Below are 18,408 nucleotides of genomic sequence, written 5' to 3' on the forward strand. Positions count from 1 at the left end.
ATCAGCCGCCGGGGAGGGAGTGCCCGCGTTGCAGCTCGCATGTGCCCCAGCCTTCCCCGAGGGTGTTTGCAGGGATAGGGACGAGCTCCCAGTCCCTCCTGGAAAACTGAAGCTGGTAGCAACCTCAACCGCGGAGGCAAGCTAAGAGCCTTAGCACTGTGTCAGTAAAAAACCTCCTGAAGAAGCATGAAGACACTTCAAGAGAAGTGTTGACACTAGGAAGATTAAGATAAGTTGGGTGCATTACATGGAGAGGTCCCTTGAGCCCAGCCCATCCTGTATGGAGTATGTATGGCCCACCCTGTATGGCCAGCAGCCAGACTCTTGGAAAAAGGGTAAGTCCAAGTTCCCCTAAGAGCAGTACCTTTTCTTTTAGTCTCCTCCGCAGCCTGTCTTTGGAAGACTGGAGCAAATTGATCTTGGGTCTCTCCCCAATGCGCTCGTGAATACTGTCTTTCCGCTTGGTCTCTGGCTCCTGGATGTACTGCTGAGACTGCTTCTCCACCGCCTCCGGGCCCCGCTGCGTCTCCGCTGGACTATGCACCATGCAGACAGAGGTGTCCTCGATTTTCAAATTCTCAGTCTCTTTGGTGTTTCTGTGTGTTTCTTTGTCGTTGGGTGAGTGCTTCTGGTTGTGGTGCCATCTCCGGTTCTGGCTGTAGCCGTGGTGGCCCGTCCTGCTTGAGGAGTGAGGGGCCTGGCCTTCTTGGTAGAGTTTCTGGTGGTGGTGTTCTCCCCTGTTGTGTTTGGTGCCGCCTTGCTGATGATCTGTGTGCTGCTGAGACTTGTTCCCACCGGGAAGTCTCTGCTGTCGCCTGGGAAGTCAAAGAAAGAGGTCATGTATGCCAAGAGTATGCCCTTTTTTGCACGGACTAGTAGCAGAAGAGCAACAAAGATGAGGTAGGTCTTTTCTGAGCAGGCACCAGTAACCATATTTACTCACAAAATGGCTTCATTCATGTAGTGTCTGCAGTGTCATGGAAATGACATAAGAACAGACTACCTAATGATCTCAGCCCTCTGCATTCATATAAATTACTCCAGCAGCACCGTCTCATAGCAACTAACGTTTCTAAACCCCCTACATCAAATGCATCCTTCATGGAGAGAAGGAAACAAACCCCAGACTCAAGCCACATGACACCTAAAAAATCCCGTGCTACACTATGTCATGTTTGCTTGGCAGGTCAGTGTTATACCAACTGGGCCAGCACATCTGACTCACCAAACAGGCTGGCCCTTGGGGTGACTCTCCGGTCACCCTAGCGCAAAAGAGGAGCCAATTTAATGGTATCTAACACGACCCAGTACCAACTAGCATATTTCAGCTTAAAGTTTTCATAAGTAATTGGATAACATGACTTTGGTTCCCAGGAAAAGCTGCCCTGAGGTTCTCTGTGAGATGAAGACTTGCTTCCATACTAAACCAGGGAATATTTGGTTAGTTTCATAGCAGCAGCTGGAAGTCAAGCAGGGAAAAAATGTCAGAAGTCATGTTTTTCTGAAGTCCTCCCGATATGCCTGGCCTGCAGCATCGCTCCCCTGCATGCCTCCTCCGCTGCACCAGCTGGGCATACCGCTGTGCTCATTTGCAATGTGCCGTTTCCAGCCTACCAAGAACTTCTAACAGAGAAAGAAAAAAGCTAAAAAGTAAATTGCCAAGGAAAAGAGGTGCCCACACCAAATGGTTTTGCCCTGTCTTCTATTTCCCTTATGCATGTCCTTCATCATTGCTATGCAGGGGATGTGTATGAAGAAACTGAGGACCACGCTCAGCTCCAGCAGCACGGGGAGCCAGGACCAGTGGATCTGGACAGGAGGCAGTAAGAATGTGGCTCAAAGTGGGCAGCATGGACATTCAACAGGCACAAAGAGGAGGAATTGCCCATGAGTGGTTTGCTGGAGGGACTAGCATGGCTCAGAAGCCATCGCTCGCCCCTCACTGCAAGCAGTAGCTGAGACTGCAGGTCCCCTAAAACCCAACAGCTGAGTGGAAGAAATGCTTTGGCAGCCTCTTTGCTTTTGCATCCAAAAGCTCATGTCGTCTCCAGAAATACGCCTGGCGTGACAGGGCTCCTCAGAAGCAGACACCGCTGCACTGAGCTGCGAAAAAACAGCCCAAGGGCGAGGAAACTTTCCTCTTGCTTCCTCCTCCAGGAAGCTGGAGTGAGAGGAAATTCCTGCCAGCAGATGCGGCCAGAGTGTCTTGTACCCTCCCACTGAACGTGGACATTTCAGATTTCCACACAGGCTGTGAAGACAAGATTATCAGGGCTTGCAACACACACATACGTGCACAGAAAAAGAGCGAAGGAAGTTTAAAGGTCTCTCGTCACCCTGAAGGGCAAGGCTTTGGGCTGCTGACAGCCGCCTGGTGCTGCGCTCCTTTGGAGTGGGTTAACCCTGAGGCACCAAGCAGCAGCGACCGGCTTTGTTTAAAGACCTTGGCGCTAGGGCCAGCCCTAAGTGCAGTGGCAGCTCCCTGCGTGCCTGCTGCCTTTTTAATGCTTGGTATTTGCTCAGAGAGCATGTGGGATGCTCAAACGCTCCGCTCCTTACAAGACTCTTGGGAGCAGTGCTGGGGAGGCACAGGGCAGCCTCTCCAGGGTCCCACGAGGCAGAGGCACAGAATCACAGAATCACAGAATCATCTAGGTTGGAAGAGACCTCCAAGATCACCTAGTCCAACCTCTGACCTAACACTAACAAGTCCTCCACTAAACCATAGCACTAAGCTCTACATCTAAACGTCTTTTAAAGACCTCCAGGGTTGGTGACTCAACCACTTCCCTGGGCAGCCCATTCCAATGTCTAACAACCCTTTCAGTAAAGAAGTTCTTCCTAATATCCAACCTAAACCTCCCCTGGCGCAACTTTAGCCCATTCCCCCTCGTCCTTGCTGAGGCAAGCAGGCATAGGCACAGGGCTGCAGGAGCAAATGCGCCAGCACCGCAGTGCCCATACGGCGCCACATCCTTGCTGGTTTTGCAGCCGTCACAATCCCTTTTCTGTGGCTCAGTCTCATCCCTTACCCCAAACCCCCACCTTTGTTTGGGTGAATAGCTCCATTAATTTTAAACATCCCACATAGCAACTAGTTTTATTTTCACAGCAGAGATCTGCGCTGCTCAGCTAAGTGGGCTGGGGCGCAGGAAGCAGCCATTCACAAATACATTGCAATGGTCAGTGGCTAAACTGTCCCCAGCCTGGCCTGCCAAACCACGCTGCCCCTCAAATCTGTATTCCTTGGCAGCCATGGGAGTTAAAACCTACTTTGCGAGGCCAACTGGCTCTCCACCACAAAGAGCAAGGGCTCATGTTTGGCCAAGTCAGGCCCAATAGGCTTGTTCTTGGTAGCAGTGGAAGGAATTTGTGTTTAGTCTCAGACCATTGAATCCCGTTTTCTGAGATATTCAACATGCTTTTTTGCAAGCTGAATGGCAGGGAATTAAAAAAAAAAAAAAAGGAGATGGGGGAAGCTTTCCTGTTTGCTGGAGCCTACAACCATTTTATGAGTACAGATTCTCCATATAAAGTTTTCCTGGCATTTCTTTGTTTCCTCCCAGTAACGCAATCATATAAACCGCTTTATGAAATGCATAAAGAGCAATGCTTATTAAAAGGGGAATGTCAAAATAAAAGTTAGTTACACCCCTTATCTAGCTCTAAGCCCTCACATGTTTAAACGTGCAAAAGTTTTGCTGATACAACTCAGCAAAACCTTTCTGTGGTTTTGCTCTTTCATCTTCAATATCAGAGTTTAACTGTTTGGGTGCACTTCCAGTCTTGGGTGATCAGCCAAATAGACGGTCACTGTATTTAGATTGCAGATATTGCACAGAAATGATAAAAGCTGCACGCAGATGCAGTTTTAATATAAGAAGGGGTAAACCATAATGTCTGGAAAGGACCTGGAAGCCAACCTAGCTTCTTCCCACTGCCATAAATTCCTGCAAGAAACGTGTGAAGGGACATTTTTTTCTCAAGATAATGATACTATAAACCCAACAGTTTCTGTTTAAGGGCTGTGAAAGAAAAAAAAAAGTTTAACAGAAAAAAAAAGACACATCCCACTTAAGTCAATGTGGAATGTGAAAGATTATTCAGTTTGGGGCTTTAACAACAAGACAGGGAGAGCAAAAGCAGCTCTGTTCCCATACAGGATAGCTGAAAGGCAAAATTCACATGGCAAGGGGCACAGCAAACACTAATGCAAACCGAAGCTCTGCAGTCACTGACCACAGGACGGAAAACACCAGAGTTAAACAAGTTAGGAAAAAAATGCTAGAAATAAAAGGCAAAGGAAGAAGAATGGCAAGCAAGAAACAGTGTCCATGACTTGGCAGAAGGCTCGGGTCTAGACGATAATCCAGCATTCAGGCAAAGACTCGTTTTGTGCTATTATCTTCCCAACACCCCACTGAAGAAGAAAAGCCAAGAAGAAATAAGACTCTTCACAGAACAAAAAGCCAAAGGAGGGAGAACGGGGCCCAAATCTCGAAACTTTTTTTTGGTCTGCAGAGCGTTGCAAAGCCTGGCAGATTGGGATGGCCGATCCCTGATTCCAGATGCGGTGGAGGCGCTCCCGAGGCCGAGACCCCAGGAAGGGGGATGAGATGGGAGCCCCTGAGCCCAGGTCGCAGGCTGGAGCCGGCTCTGCCCTCTTGCTGGGGGTGAAGCTGATGGAAACAAACTCGTGCAGGAGCGCACACACCCAGAGCGTGGCTCGGCTCACTTGGGATAAGCGGCCGCGCTCAGGTAACCGCGCCGTGCGGGAACCCAAAGGCACTTCCAGACCCAGGGCTTTGGGCTTGCGATGTCCATCACTCAGCTCTGGTCCCCCACCTGCTGCCTGCATGGGGAGCAGCACCAGGAGGCACCAGGGCTCGGAGAAGGGACAAGTGGTAGACATGAGAATGGGGATCTCCCACCGCTCAGTCCCTCCTGTTGTTGGGACAGGGGTTCCCAACCTGCGGGCTGAAGACTTTGGGGATCCATGGGTTATTCTGGAGGACCCACAGGAGGTGCTGGTCCTGGAGACAGCAGCTCTCTCAGTGTGGGAAGATGCATTTCAACATTGGCAGGAGATGCCGGCTGTCCTCTTCACTCATCCCCCTTTGACCTTGTCTTAACACTGCTGATACAGGGCAGGACCAAACACTGTGGGGGGACCAAAAAGCAATCCTTGAAATATGGACTCTTGGCTGAGGCCATGGGACAGGCTGTGGTCTGCAGGAACATCCTGTAGAAGTGACTTCCCTGGCAGCAGTTTATGCACCAGTGACATGGGCCAGCCGTGGGGACAATACTGCACTGCTGGCATGAACCACAGCAGAAGGAGCCCTGGCACCTGCATTACTTTCAGGGCACATTTGTTCTGAAGTGTTGTATTATGGTAGACCAGCCTTGGTAGAAAATTAACCTCTTCCACCCTACCTCACCCAAATGTTTTGTTAAAATGCCTGGGTGAAGACACAAATCTTCCAGTGATGATGAGCATCGGCCTCTTCCCAAGCAGAGGAACTCCTAAAAACCTCAACAGAACATGAGGCCCCAGGGAAAGCGGACAGGCATCGAGGGACATGGGCATCCCTTTGCTCTGCAGACACAAAACCCAGATGCTGTTGCCCCACTCACTCCTGTGCTCCACTGCAGCACAATGGTCTCCTACCTGTTGCCCCTGTTTTGTTGAATAACTATTTTCTCTTGCAATTCTGATTCAGCTCAAAACTCCCACTGAGTTCAGTGGGACTGGGAATTTGGCCATCAGTCAACATGGAAACTAAAGAGACATTCAGAGTTACAAAGAAACTGTACAAGTACTAAAAATCAAGGGGAGACAGTCAGGGTTGCCAAGCTGGAAATAGGATTGTATCATTTGTGCTATTGTTTCTCCACTGATTTTTATTTTGTTTTTAATTAACAAAACGAGATACCTTTCAACAGAATTTAGATCTGACAAATGTTTGCTCTGTTGGAGGAGCCTATGCAAACAAATCTATGGCTTCAGCTGTCTCTGTGATTACCAGCCTATGTGCTCAGAAATATGGGATTCCTGCAAGTTTTACTGCATCGCTCACTCCCAAGGAAAGGGACTGGAAGGCACAAAGCTGGGGAAAATAACTCCAGACACGTGCACAGCTGTGGTCTAAAACACAGTTGCTCCCTCCCATCAGCTTTGCTCATATCCCTAGAGCTAGACAAGTCCTCCGAGAGCCCTTACCACTTGTCTGGCATGTCGAAAGCCAGAGGACAATGCGGGGTTACATTGTCCTGGTGGTTGCATGGAGATTTGCTTAGGCAATTCCTGTAAATACTGAGAAGTAAGCAGCTCTATCTCCAACGGCACTTGAGAAATTTACCCTGCAGTGCAGAGCACTCCGTGTGGTCGAACAGACTGAGATATTGCCTGCGGGCTCAGGGACTGGGTGCTCTGGACATCACGGCTCTTGCCTTTGAAGAAACTGCCTGGACATCAGGCTATCCCTCAATCCGAGGCACCTCTCCATGGGACAGACCCTCCTGGGCATGCTGCGCTCCTTGCAGGGGACGGACACAGGTTTTGTCCTGCTTTCGTGTAGCACCTGACAGCCAAGGGGCATGACCAAGGCTGGCCAACAATTAACAGCTAATACATACCTGCAGACACCTGGGCAAGAAGCTGAGAATGAACAGCAGTGCTGTGGCCAAGGTCAAACCTTCCCTTCACCCATCTGGTGTGTGAATGAACACGTTCCTCAGTGCATTTTGATACAGAAGATGTATTTCCATCCTTTCTCCTGCATAGTCAGTATCTTGTCTCTGTTGCAGCAGAGGCACAGGAGTATGATGCTGAGCCTTGCGAGTATCTCATAATTGGCATTCCTATTACCATGGCTGCAATCAATTAGGAATTGCCGTTACCCACATCAGCCACAGCACCAGATGAGTCGGCACAGCTCCTGAAGAGGTGCACCAGAAGCCTCCTTTGCAGCAGATCCCCATGTCCTCCCCACATACTCTTGCAGAGGGGCTGAATGCCACCACGGCCCCTCTACCCCAGAAGCGGTACGGACTATGTTGTGTCTCCGACCTCAGTCTTGTGCACCAATCTGCCCTAACCTGCAGCCAAAAATGCCCATTGGCACTGGCTTTGGGCACCTAAGGGACATTGTGGCTCAAACTGGAGGGCTTGAAGGATCCCAGGTAGGACCTGGGTACAGCATCTAAAACTGGTCCTGGAGGTCCATCTCAGCACTGGGAGCATACCGGGAATTTTGCTGTTAATCTAATGAGGAAAAAGGTCTGAATTTCTATTTTAGACCTCAACTTCTTCCAGGAAGTATTCTTCACCAAACTACTTCCATCAGAGGCCCTCTGATGTTGTATGTACACGTATAACGATAACTCAGCATTATGTACTGTTATCGTTTGGTGCAGGGAAAGTTACAGCCCAGCCATGGCTGCTTTCTACCCCTGCTATGACTGAGAGTGGGAAACAATCAAATAAGCTTGATGGTTCCACACAATTTAATCAAAAACCTCAAAACCCCACAGAAAGCAACAACCACCAGCTCCAAGCATGAAGAACACAGGACTTCTGTGTGTTTTCCCTTTGGCTTTCTCTCTCAAACTGGTTTTGCTTGGCTCCAGTTTCATTTTTGTTTGCATTTTTCTCAGATGAGAAGGGAACAAGATGTCATGTTCACTTCTGAAAACAAAAATGAAATTATTCGCACTTCTTTTACGCTTTTCTGTCACCAAGGTCAAAGTCTATCCCATCACTAGGAACAGCCCAAGTGTCTGGACAGACACAGCATTTTGGAAGCACAGAAAATCCACCTGTCAAAATGTGGTGATCAGGTTCTGCAATCATCTTTGGACATTTGAGCTGTAATGAGTCTTGTAAGTCTCACACGTACGCATCTCTGAAAACATGCAATGAACTCTAGAGGACCAGCACAGCCAACAAAAACGTTATGTGGGTAGAGATGTTTTTGATGAGGCTCACAGCAAAAGCATCTGGCTGCTGGGAAGAGCATTATGAAATCTTCAGAGAAGTCGCCTACCTGGGAACAACTCTCTTCGCCACCTTGGTTCTGGGGCCCAGTTGCAGCAGACAGCCTTCCCTTGGGCCTGGACATCACATCTTTCTTTGCTAGATATGATTTTGTTTGGCCCTTACAACATACATAGACCCACCATAAAAGAAAAGGGCAGTGTTGGAGGGCTTCAAAGAGGGAGCCCATGCAGTAATCTGTCAAAAAATGGTGTAGGACTGCTGCAAGGCATGGTCCCTCATGGAATGCCCTATTTCTGCTATGGGATGCCGATTGATTTGGCCTTTCCAAACACAGAAAGAGATCTGATTTCTCCCTGCACCTTCCTGCAGCATCCCTTCACATCATCGGGCCCCACTGCTGCTCCCACCACGGTGGTGGACACCCCATCCACAGGGACCATTCTGCAGGCTGGGCCACGGGAGCAGTGACAGTGCTGTTGGGCTGAAAGGACGCGGCACTACGTCCATCGGAGCAGACTCAGCAAAGCACTGAAGAGCAAACTTGTCTTCTGCTGAAGTCCAAAGAAAGTCCTCCCGTGCTGCAGTGCTTGGCTGCATGGGTGGCCTGAGTCAGCTATTTTCTTCTAAGCTTCATGGAAACGAATCTTCTGGAGGAATTTAAGTAGCTGTTTTGAAACACCAGCTTGGGAAAGACATCCCAAGTACAGATGGCATGTGAGATAGCTCCAAAACAGCACTTTAAGCGCTTTGCTGGATCTCCCACAAATCATTAGGGACTTCCAGACGGAGGCCCTTGTTGCACAGAGCGAGCGACCAGCTAGGAAGACACCCCCCGGACTTCAAGGCTGTCTGCCCAGACTGGTGTAGAAATCACTCCAGTGATTTCATGTAGAAATCGCTCGGAAATTGTTTTCTTCATAAATTGCTTGAAATTATGTTTTTGGATTCTTACTGTACTGTAAACATTATAGCAAAAATTACATGAAAACCACAGGAAAATACAGTGACAAGGGAATTAATCCATTTCAGTTGAAGTAGTTTAAAACTGAAACACACAACCACAGTACACAATGTTTCCCAAGAATCTGCTGAGTGCAAATACACACGGATCCTGGACTACTGGTAGGAATGTGAGTTGAATGAATATAGATTCATCTTTTACTGCTTTGCAGTAAAAGAGCTTATATCTCAGACTCCAGGCTCCCTCCTGTAAAAATACACCAAGACTGACCAGTTATCCCGAGATCGGATAATCCAAGAGAGATAAAACTTAAACCCGTGCCAAGATGCACAGGCTCCCAGATACAGCCCCGCTCCATCCCTCCATGGTCCTGTCCCTAAAGACACATCCTAAATGGCACGCACGAACCCCACCTGCTGCCGTTTTGTTCAGCTGTCTTCCTACAGACCTCTGTGACTCTTTGACCCGCAGCAAGGAAACATCCTAGGTTTTTCCATATCCTATTTATACCAGCGCTTTCTAGTGAAGAAATAAATATCTTTCCTCTAGAAGCTAAAGCAAGATTTAACACGAACTCCGACAGGATCTCCTAACAGCTGTCCAGACACATGAGCTGACCCAAAGTCCATGGTAAGCAATTACTTCCGACACGGGGATCTTGGGTTGTTGCAACCCAAGCAACAGAGATGCTTTAGACTTACATGTGCCAGAAGCCTTTATCGGGCACTTAACAAACTTCTACAAAAATGATTGTTGTGGTTTAGCCCGGCTGGCAGCCAAACACCACACAGCCGTTCGCTCACCCTCCCCCCTCCCTCTCCGGGATGGGGGAGAGAAACGGGAAAGTGAAGTCTGTGAGTTGAGATAAAGACAGTTTATTAAGACAGGGAAAAGAATAACAATAATAATAATAATAATAATAATAATAATAATAGTATTAATAGTAATAATGTGTACGAAATAAGTGATGCACAATGCAATTGCTCACCACCTGTTGACCGATGCCCAGCCTATCCCCGAGCAGCCGGCCCCCCCCCTCCACCCCTGGCTAGCCACCCCTATATATTGTTGAGCATGACGTCAGATGGTATGGAATACCCCTTTGGCCAGTTTGGGTCAGCTGTCCTGGGTCTGTCCCCTCCCAGCTCCTGCTGCATCCCTAGCCTGCTCGCTAGCAGGACAGAGCGAGAAGCTGAAAAGTCCTTGGCTTGGTGTAAGCACTGCTCTACAACAATTAAAACATCAGCATGTTATCAGCGCTCTTCTCATTCTAATCCAAAACATAGCACCCTGCCAGCTACTAGGAGGAAAATTAACTCTGTCCTAACTGAAACCAGGACAGATATCCACCCCTTATTCCATACCATTTATGTCATGCTCAGGTTACACTCTTTCCAATACCTTCTAATTAATCACCATTTTCATCTATGATATATAGCAACCATGGTAGTGATGACATACAGTGTTATATGATAATTAACATACTACAATTCAACTCATGGGCTATTCTCACCCAATATTAGGTCCCCTTGAGGTACACACCGGACCTCCCCATTCTCTTGCATTACCCACCAAGTGCATCCAGGTCCCTGGGCAAAAGCAATCCCACGAATGGGCTTGCCTTTTCCTGAGGCAGGAGTAGCCCAGACTGTCTTACCCAGCATGTTTCTTACGTGCACTACAGGAACTTTATCCCCTTCTACAGTGCGTAACAGGTTTGATTGGGCAGGTCCAGCTCGGTTGGCAGATCCCCTAGTATTGACTAACCAGGTGGCCTTTGCCAAATGTGTTTCCCAATTTTTGAATGTCCCAGCACCCATTGCTTTCAGTGTAGTCTTTAACAGTCCATTGTATCGTTCAACTTTCCCGGAGGCTGGTGCATGATAGGGGATGTGATACACCCACTCAATACCATGTTCTTTGGCCCAAGTGTCTATAAGGTTGTTTCGGAAATGAGTCCCATTGTCTGACTCAATTCTTTCTGGGGTGCCATGTCGCCATAGGACTTGCTTTTCAAGGCCCAGGATAGTGTTCCGGGCGGTGGCATGGGGCACAGGATATGTTTCCAGCCATCCGGTGGTTGCTTCCACCATTGTAAGTACGTGGCGCTTGCCGTTGCGGGTTTGGGGGAGTGTGATGTAATCAATCTGCCAGGCCTCTCCATATTTGTATTTCAGCCATCGTCCTCCATACCAAAGAGGCTTTGACCGTTTGGCTTGCTTAATTGCAGCACATGTTTCACAATCATGAATAACCTGTGCTATAGTGTCCATGGTCAGGTCCACCCCTCGGTCACGAGCCCATCTGTATGTTGCATCTCTACCTTGATGGCCTGAGGTGTCATGGGCCCATCGGGCTATAAATAATTCACCTTTATGTTGCCAGTCCAGGTCCACCTGAGCCACTTCAATCTTAGCAGCCTGATCCACCTGCTGGTTGTTTTGATGTTCTTCAGTAGCCCGATTTTTGGGCACATGAGCATCTACTTGGCGTACCTTTACAACCAGGTTCTCTACCCGGGCAGCAATATCTTGCCACAATGCAGCAGCCCAGATGGGTTTGCCCCTGCGTTCCCGGTTGTTCTGCTTCCATTGCTGTAACCACCCCCACAGGGCATTTGCTACCATCCATGAATCAGTATAGAGATAGAGAACTGGCCACTTTTCTCGTTCAGCAATATCTAAGGCCAGCTGAATGGCTTTCACTTCTGCAAACTGACTCGATTCACCGTCTCCCTCAGCAGCTTCTGCAACTTGTCGTGTAGGACTCCATACAGCAGCTTTCCATCTCCAATGCTTTCCCACAATACGACAGGACCCATCAGTGAACAGGGCATGTTTCTTCTCATTTTCTGGTAGCTTGTTGTACGGTGGGGCTTCTTCAGCATGGACCACCTCCTCCTCTGATGATATCCCAAAGTACTTGCCTTCTGGCCAGTCCATAATCACTTCCAGGATTCCTGGGCGACTGGGGTTTCCTATTCGAGCCCGCTGAGTAATCAGTGCAACCCACTTGCTCCATGTAGCATCAGTTGCATGATGTGTAGAGGGGACCCTTCCTTTGAACATCCAACCTAGTACCGGCAGTCGGGGTGCCAGGAGGATCTGCGCTTCAGTACCGACCACTTCCGAAGCAGATCGAACTCCTTCATATGCTGCCAATATCTCCTTTTCGGTTGGAGTATAGCGGGCCTCAGATCCTCTGTATCCCCGACTCCAAAACCCCAGGGGTCGACCTCGAGTTTCCCCAGGTTCTTTCTGCCAGAGGCTCCAGGTGGGACCATTCTCCCCGGCTGCGGTGTAGAGCACATTCTTTACATCTGGTCCTGTTCGGACTGGCCCAAGGGCTACTGCATGAACTATTTCCTGCTTAATTTCTTCAAAGGCTTGTCGTTGCTCAGGGCCCCATTCAAAAGCATTCTTCTTACGGGTTACTTGGTAGAGCGGGTTTACAATCAGACTGTAATTTGGAATATGCATTCTCCAAAACCCCACGACACCTAGGAAAGTTTGTGTTTCCTTTTTGCTAGTTGGTGGAGACATAGCTGTTATTTTGTTGATCACATCCATTGGGATTTGATGACGTCCATCTTGCCATTTTATTCCTAAAAACTGGATCTCTCGTGCAGGTCCTTTAACTGTATTTTGTTTTATGGCAAAACCGGCCTTCAGAAGGATTTGGACTATTTTCTTCCCTTTCTCGAAAACTTCCTCTGCAGTGTCACCCCACACAATGATGTCATCGATGTACTGCAGGTGTTCAGTATCTTCCCCCTGCTCCAGCGCAGACTGGATCAGTCCATGGCAAATGGTAGGGCTATGTTTCCACCCCTGGGGCAGCCGATTCCAAGTATATTGGACTCCCCTCCAAGTGAAAGCAAACTGTGGCCTGCACTCTGCTGCTAGAGGGATGGAGAAAAATGCATTAGCAATATCAATTGTGGCATACCACTTGGCTGCCTTTGATTCCAGTTCGTACTGGAGTTCTAGCATGTCCGGCACTGCAGCACTCAGTGGTGGCGTGACTTCGTTCAGGCCACGATAGTCCACTGTTAGTCTCCACTCACCATTAGACTTTCGCACTGGCCATATGGGACTATTAAAAGGTGAATGGGTCTTGCTGATCACTCCTTGGCTCTCCAGTTGACGAATTAGCTCGTGGATGGGAATCAGGGAGTCTCGGTTGGTGCGATATTGCCGCCGGTGCACAGTTGTGGTAGCGATTGGCACTTGCTGTTCTTCAACCCTCAGCAACCCCACAACAGAAGGGTCCTCTGAGAGACCGGGCAAGGTAGACAACTGTTTAATGTCCTCTGTCTCTAAGGCAGCTATGCCAAAAGCCCAGCGGAACCCTTTTGGGTCCTTGAAATATCCTCTTCTAAGATAGTCTATGCCAAGGATGCACGGAGCATCCGGGCCAGTCACAATACGGTGCTTTTGCCACTCATTTCCGGTTAGACTCACTTCAGCCTCCAATACAGTTAAGTGCTGGGATCCCCCTGTCACGCCATAAATACAGATGGGCTCTGGCTCTTTACAGCTTGATGGCATTAGAGTACATTGTGCACCGGTGTCTACTAAAGCCTTATACTTCTGTGCGTCAGACGTGCCAGGCCATCGAATCCACACAGTCCAATAAACTCGATTGTCCCTTTCCTCCCCCTGGCTGGAGGCAGGGCCCCTCTAGTCCTGGTCAGAATCTTCGTTTCTGTGTTTAAAGGACTGCCTGCTGGAAGTTGGAGCAGCAAACTTTTCAGAGAACCCCTTTCTCCCGATTGTTTTCTTTTGCAACTCACGTACCCGTGCCTCTAGGGTCTCAGTAGATTTTCCATCCCATTTTCTCATGTCCTCTCCATGGTCACGTAGGTAAAACCACAGGGTGGCGCGGGGTGTGTACCCACCATATTGTCTTCTTTGCACGGATGAACGTTTACCCCTAATAGCCGAGACACTGGTTTGTACAGGTGGGGAAGAAAATAAACTCTCTTTAAGTTGGTGGACCTCTTCAAAATTTTCTCCAAAGTATTCTCTTTTAGTTGGTGGCCACTGGTTCGTTCAGGTGGGGGGGAAGATAAATTCTCTTTAAGTTGGTGGAACTCTTCAGAGAGTTTCTCCACAGCCGAGACGCAGGCCTGTAGGGAAGAGGAGAGATTTCCTTCGTACTCCCGGAGTTGTTTAGCCATTTCACCCACTGTGGGGTCTTCACCATCTTTCCAGGTTATTACTGTCAATGAGCTGGCCCATGATGATGGTGCACTCCGTACAAACTTCCGCCACATGGGTCGAGTACACTGGACTTCATCTGGATCCGTGGATATTTGTGCGTCGTCTAGGTCCTTATAAATTACTTCCCGTACGGCTAATTCCCTCAGGTACTGAATTCCCTTCTCCATGGTGGTCCACTTGACTGGTAGACATACAAGTTCTTCCTTGAAGGGATACCTTTCCTTCACAGCTAACAGGAGACGCCTTCAGAGGCTGTGAGATCGTGCTCCATCTCCAATTGCTTTGTCAATGCCTGCATCTCTAGCAAGGGATCCCAACCGCCTGGCTTCCCTGCCCTCTAATTCCACACCATTGGCTCCAGTGTCCCAGCACCGGAGCAGCCAGGTGACAAGCTGTTCACCTATACAGCGACCAAAATCTTTTCGCACATCTCGTAGCTCACGCTGGTATAGGGTTTGGGTAGTTACTGTTGATTTTTCGACATCCTCATCCTCATCTTCATCCTCCTGCACACTTGATGGTCCAGGCCCGTCTTCTCCATACCTAGACCTAGCAGAAGACTTTCTGCGTTCTAAACGACCTGAGTCTCTATACCATTTTTTCACCTTGTCTACAGGGGCAACTTGCACTGCTACAGCTCGCTTCTCTGACCCAGCCACAGGAGTGGGAGCGGCTGCAGGAGCTGGAGCAGCTGCAGGGGCTGGAACGGCTGCGGGAGCTGGAGCTGGAACAGCTGCGGGAGCTGGAGCTGGAACGGCTGCAGGAGCTGGAGCTGGAACGACTGCAGGAGCTGGAGCTGGAATGGCTGCAGGAGCCGGGACTGGAACGGCCGCAGGGTCTGTCACTAGGTTGATAGTAGCATCAATTGCAGCTCGATAGGCACAAGCCAGACCCCAGCACGCCACAGTGATTTGTGTCACTTTGGAACTGCCAGAGTCATGACACCTTTTTTTCAAGCATTCTACCAGTTTTTTAGGATTTTGCAGTTGTTCAGGGGTGAATGTTCAAAACACTGGAGGTGCCCACTGCTCTAGAAACCTGCCCATATCCTCCCACACTCCCTGCCACTCGCAACTATCCCGCCTCAAGACAGATCTCCGGATGAGATTCCTAAGTAGTTGTTTAACCTTAAACAAAACCTGAAGCGCATTCAGGAGACATAACAACAAGAACATGCTGGTCTGAGTATCCCAAGGATATTCGACATCTTGGAGAGCTACCGTAACTAGCTCGGGGGATAAGAGGGTGGTGAAGGAGGAAGGGAGAGTGAACAGGTAGGAAAAAATATCTTCCCCTGTCCCCTCCACAGATTGACTCCCTGATGAAAAAAGGCAATAGGTGTCATTGCTAATAGTTTCTGAGATATGGTTTCCGAAGTATAGAGTCGACGACAGTGCTGAGTACAAATACCAGGTTAGAGTCATGACCAGAAATCTCATCATTTCATAAGCCATCGTTACACCACACAGTACCATAACAATCTTAAACCAGGGCCCGGAAAGGATAAACAGCACGACAGGGAGCACATACAGAAAGTAACGTGCTATAAAACTCAATTTGGGAAACAGGCACAGCAGACTTGAGATTAAGGCAATCAACATTGTGACTAGCAACTATTAAGCAGGTCGAATACTTATACCAATTTTAGTTTAACACACTCTGGTCAAATCTGTCGATATCTCAACCCTTCGTGCCCCACGTTGGGCGCCAAATGGACTGTTGTGGTTTAGCCCGGCTGGCAGCCAAACACCAGACAGCCGTTCGCTCACCCTCCCCCCTCCCTCTCCGGGATGGGGGAGAGAAACGGGAAAGTGAAGTCTGTGAGTTGAGATAAAGACAGTTTATTAAGACAGGGAAAAGAATAACAACAATAATAATAATAATAATAGTATTAATAGTAATAATGTGTACGAAATAAGTGATGCACAATGCAATTGCTCACCACCCGTTGACCGATGCCCAGCCTATCCCCGAGCAGCCGGCCCCCCCCTCCACCCCGGCTAGCCACCCCTATATATTGTTGAGCATGACGTCAGATGGTATGGAATACCCCTTTGGCCAGTTTGGGTCAGCTGTCCTGGGTCTGTCCCCTCCCAGCTCCTGCTGCATCCCTAGCCTGCTCGCTAGCAGGACAGAGCGAGAAGCTGAAAAGTCCTTGGCTTGGTGTAAGCACTGCTCTACAACAATTAAAACATCAGCATGTTATCAGCGCTCTTCTCATCCTAATCCAAAACATAGCACCCTGCCAGCTACTAGGAGGAAAATTAACTCTGTCCTAACTGAAACCAGGACAATGATATAGGTTGCTATAGCATTTAGTGCGGAGCTTTGGGAGCTAGGATTGATCTGGATATTGGCTAAGTGTAACCCAGTGACAATCCTAAGGCAGACTTTCCCAAATAGCACATGTAAATGCGTCCGTCCCACTGTCAAAAGAAGAGTTTCCTCCTGCTCTCCCTGCCTCCTCTCTCATGCTACCACTAATGCTTGTGAGCTGTGCCAAAAATTTACTTTCTCTTGGATGGGTTTCACAGTTTGGCTGCCATCGGGTTTGGATGGGAACACGCAGCCTGGGGTGAGGCACGGAGCTGGGTCACCTTCTGCAGCTCCAGTGTAGCATCGGTGCTAACCCTTGCTGCTTGGGCACCAGTATCCCATTTTAAATGGGAAACTGGGATGATCCGGAGCACTGGGAATGGACTCTCCTAGCACAGGGTGCATCCTTGCTTCAAAATGCATCAGAGGGATGCTCAGAACAGACAAGACCTCCACGGCCCCATACATTTTTCCTGTGTTAGCCCCAGTGACACACACAGAGAGGGTGACCTGTTGCCCGCTGTGGGTTGGGGCAAGCTGAGCAACCCAGCTGCCCCAGCAAACAGATTGAGCTTCAGAAAGGACACAAGGGTGGAGCAAAGGCAGTTTTCTGAAGAATCGCCTATCCAACCTCAATGACCGGGTGGCCCCCAAAAAAGCGATGCCACCACAAAAAGGGACAGGAGGGGAAGATAGCAGAAGGGAACGGGAACGAGATGAAGCTCCTGTATCATCAAGCCATGCCCAGACCGGAGCAAACCCGCTCACAGCAGCATAGATATTTGTGTTGGGAAAAAACACTGCTGTGGGTGGTTGTTCCTGATTTTGCTTTCACTCTGCAGTGACACATAACAACAAAATTAATTAAAATAGGTCAGTTTAAATGAAAGAAGCCTCTTGTCCACTCATGCCTAGAGGCCATCAGGCCAAACAAAGACATTATCAGAGAAAGAGTAGATATTCAGCACCTTCGTGCCTGTTATCGACCCCAGCACCGTCCTAATCAATCCAGGGACTGTCTTTCCCACAGATGGCCCCTTGGAGACAGACTGCTGTGGCTCTAGCAGGAATAAATGGAAATGAAACAGTTAATAAATATCCAAAAATAGAGTGTAGTTCACTTTTTTTTTTAATATGGAGATGAAAAATCCCTGGGTGATTTACGTGCCAGCAGAGATATTAGCTGCATGTAATAGATTCAATATTTTTAATACTAATATTTTGGGCTGAGACAGGAGTGGGAATGGAAAGTATTTCCAGTGCCTTGACTTCTTTATTTTTCAAACATCAGTTGCTAACTGGGGTCAGACAGAAATACTGTTTCTGCAACAAGAGCCCAAACAACTCGAGCTGGCATCTCCTTCATGCACCGTCCCTGCCAGGAGGCCCCACAGAGCTTCATCACGGCTCACAGGGAGGAGGGAAGGGTGGCCAACGTTCTCCAGCTGCACATTCATGGTCAGGTAAAAAAAAGAAAACACGTAAAACAGAACCATTTTCAGCCCTGAGTAGCCGTGCTGGAAACACTCCACCAAAGAGAAAGCAGATGGGTTTCCTAGTGCAGGGGAACCTGCCGCTATATTTCCTTCCCTCGATGCTGGCAGGCTGAACCAGCCTCACGGAGACAGTTACGTTTGGGCTGCACGACACGACACCAGCAGTCTTTAAGGGTGTGTTGATGGGTGCCAGGGGAAGCTGGTGGCCAGGGGTTCAACTCTGCTTGCCCACAGGACGAGGACTTTCCTGGCAGGCTGGTAAAACTTAAATAAGTCACACCATCACCTACACTGATACGACCAGGTGGCTTGGGGGGATGATCCCAGAGCAGGCGCTGCTGAATTTGTTGATGGTCTCGCTTTGAAAATTGTAAAACCCGTTTTGAATGCTGACTCCCACGTTGCTGG

General features: G+C 48.8%; 1 protein-coding gene across 4 annotated transcripts in view; it reads right to left on the reverse strand.

Moving 5' to 3' along the window:
• Positions 1–18,408, reverse strand: part of LOC121062928 (CBP80/20-dependent translation initiation factor-like) — a 162,429-nt gene that overhangs the window by 53,110 nt on the left and 90,911 nt on the right. For all 4 annotated transcript variants that reach the window (XM_040543227.1, XM_040543225.1, XM_040543226.1 and 1 more), the window contains exon 8: positions 365–815. In XM_040543227.1, coding sequence (XP_040399161.1) covers positions 365–815 — 451 coding nt within the window. The remainder of the gene's footprint in view (positions 1–364; positions 816–18,408) is intronic.

The sequence above is a fragment of the Cygnus olor genome (genome assembly GCF_009769625.2).
Source record: "Cygnus olor isolate bCygOlo1 chromosome W unlocalized genomic scaffold, bCygOlo1.pri.v2 SUPER_W3, whole genome shotgun sequence".
Taxonomy (NCBI): Eukaryota; Metazoa; Chordata; class Aves; order Anseriformes; family Anatidae; genus Cygnus; species Cygnus olor.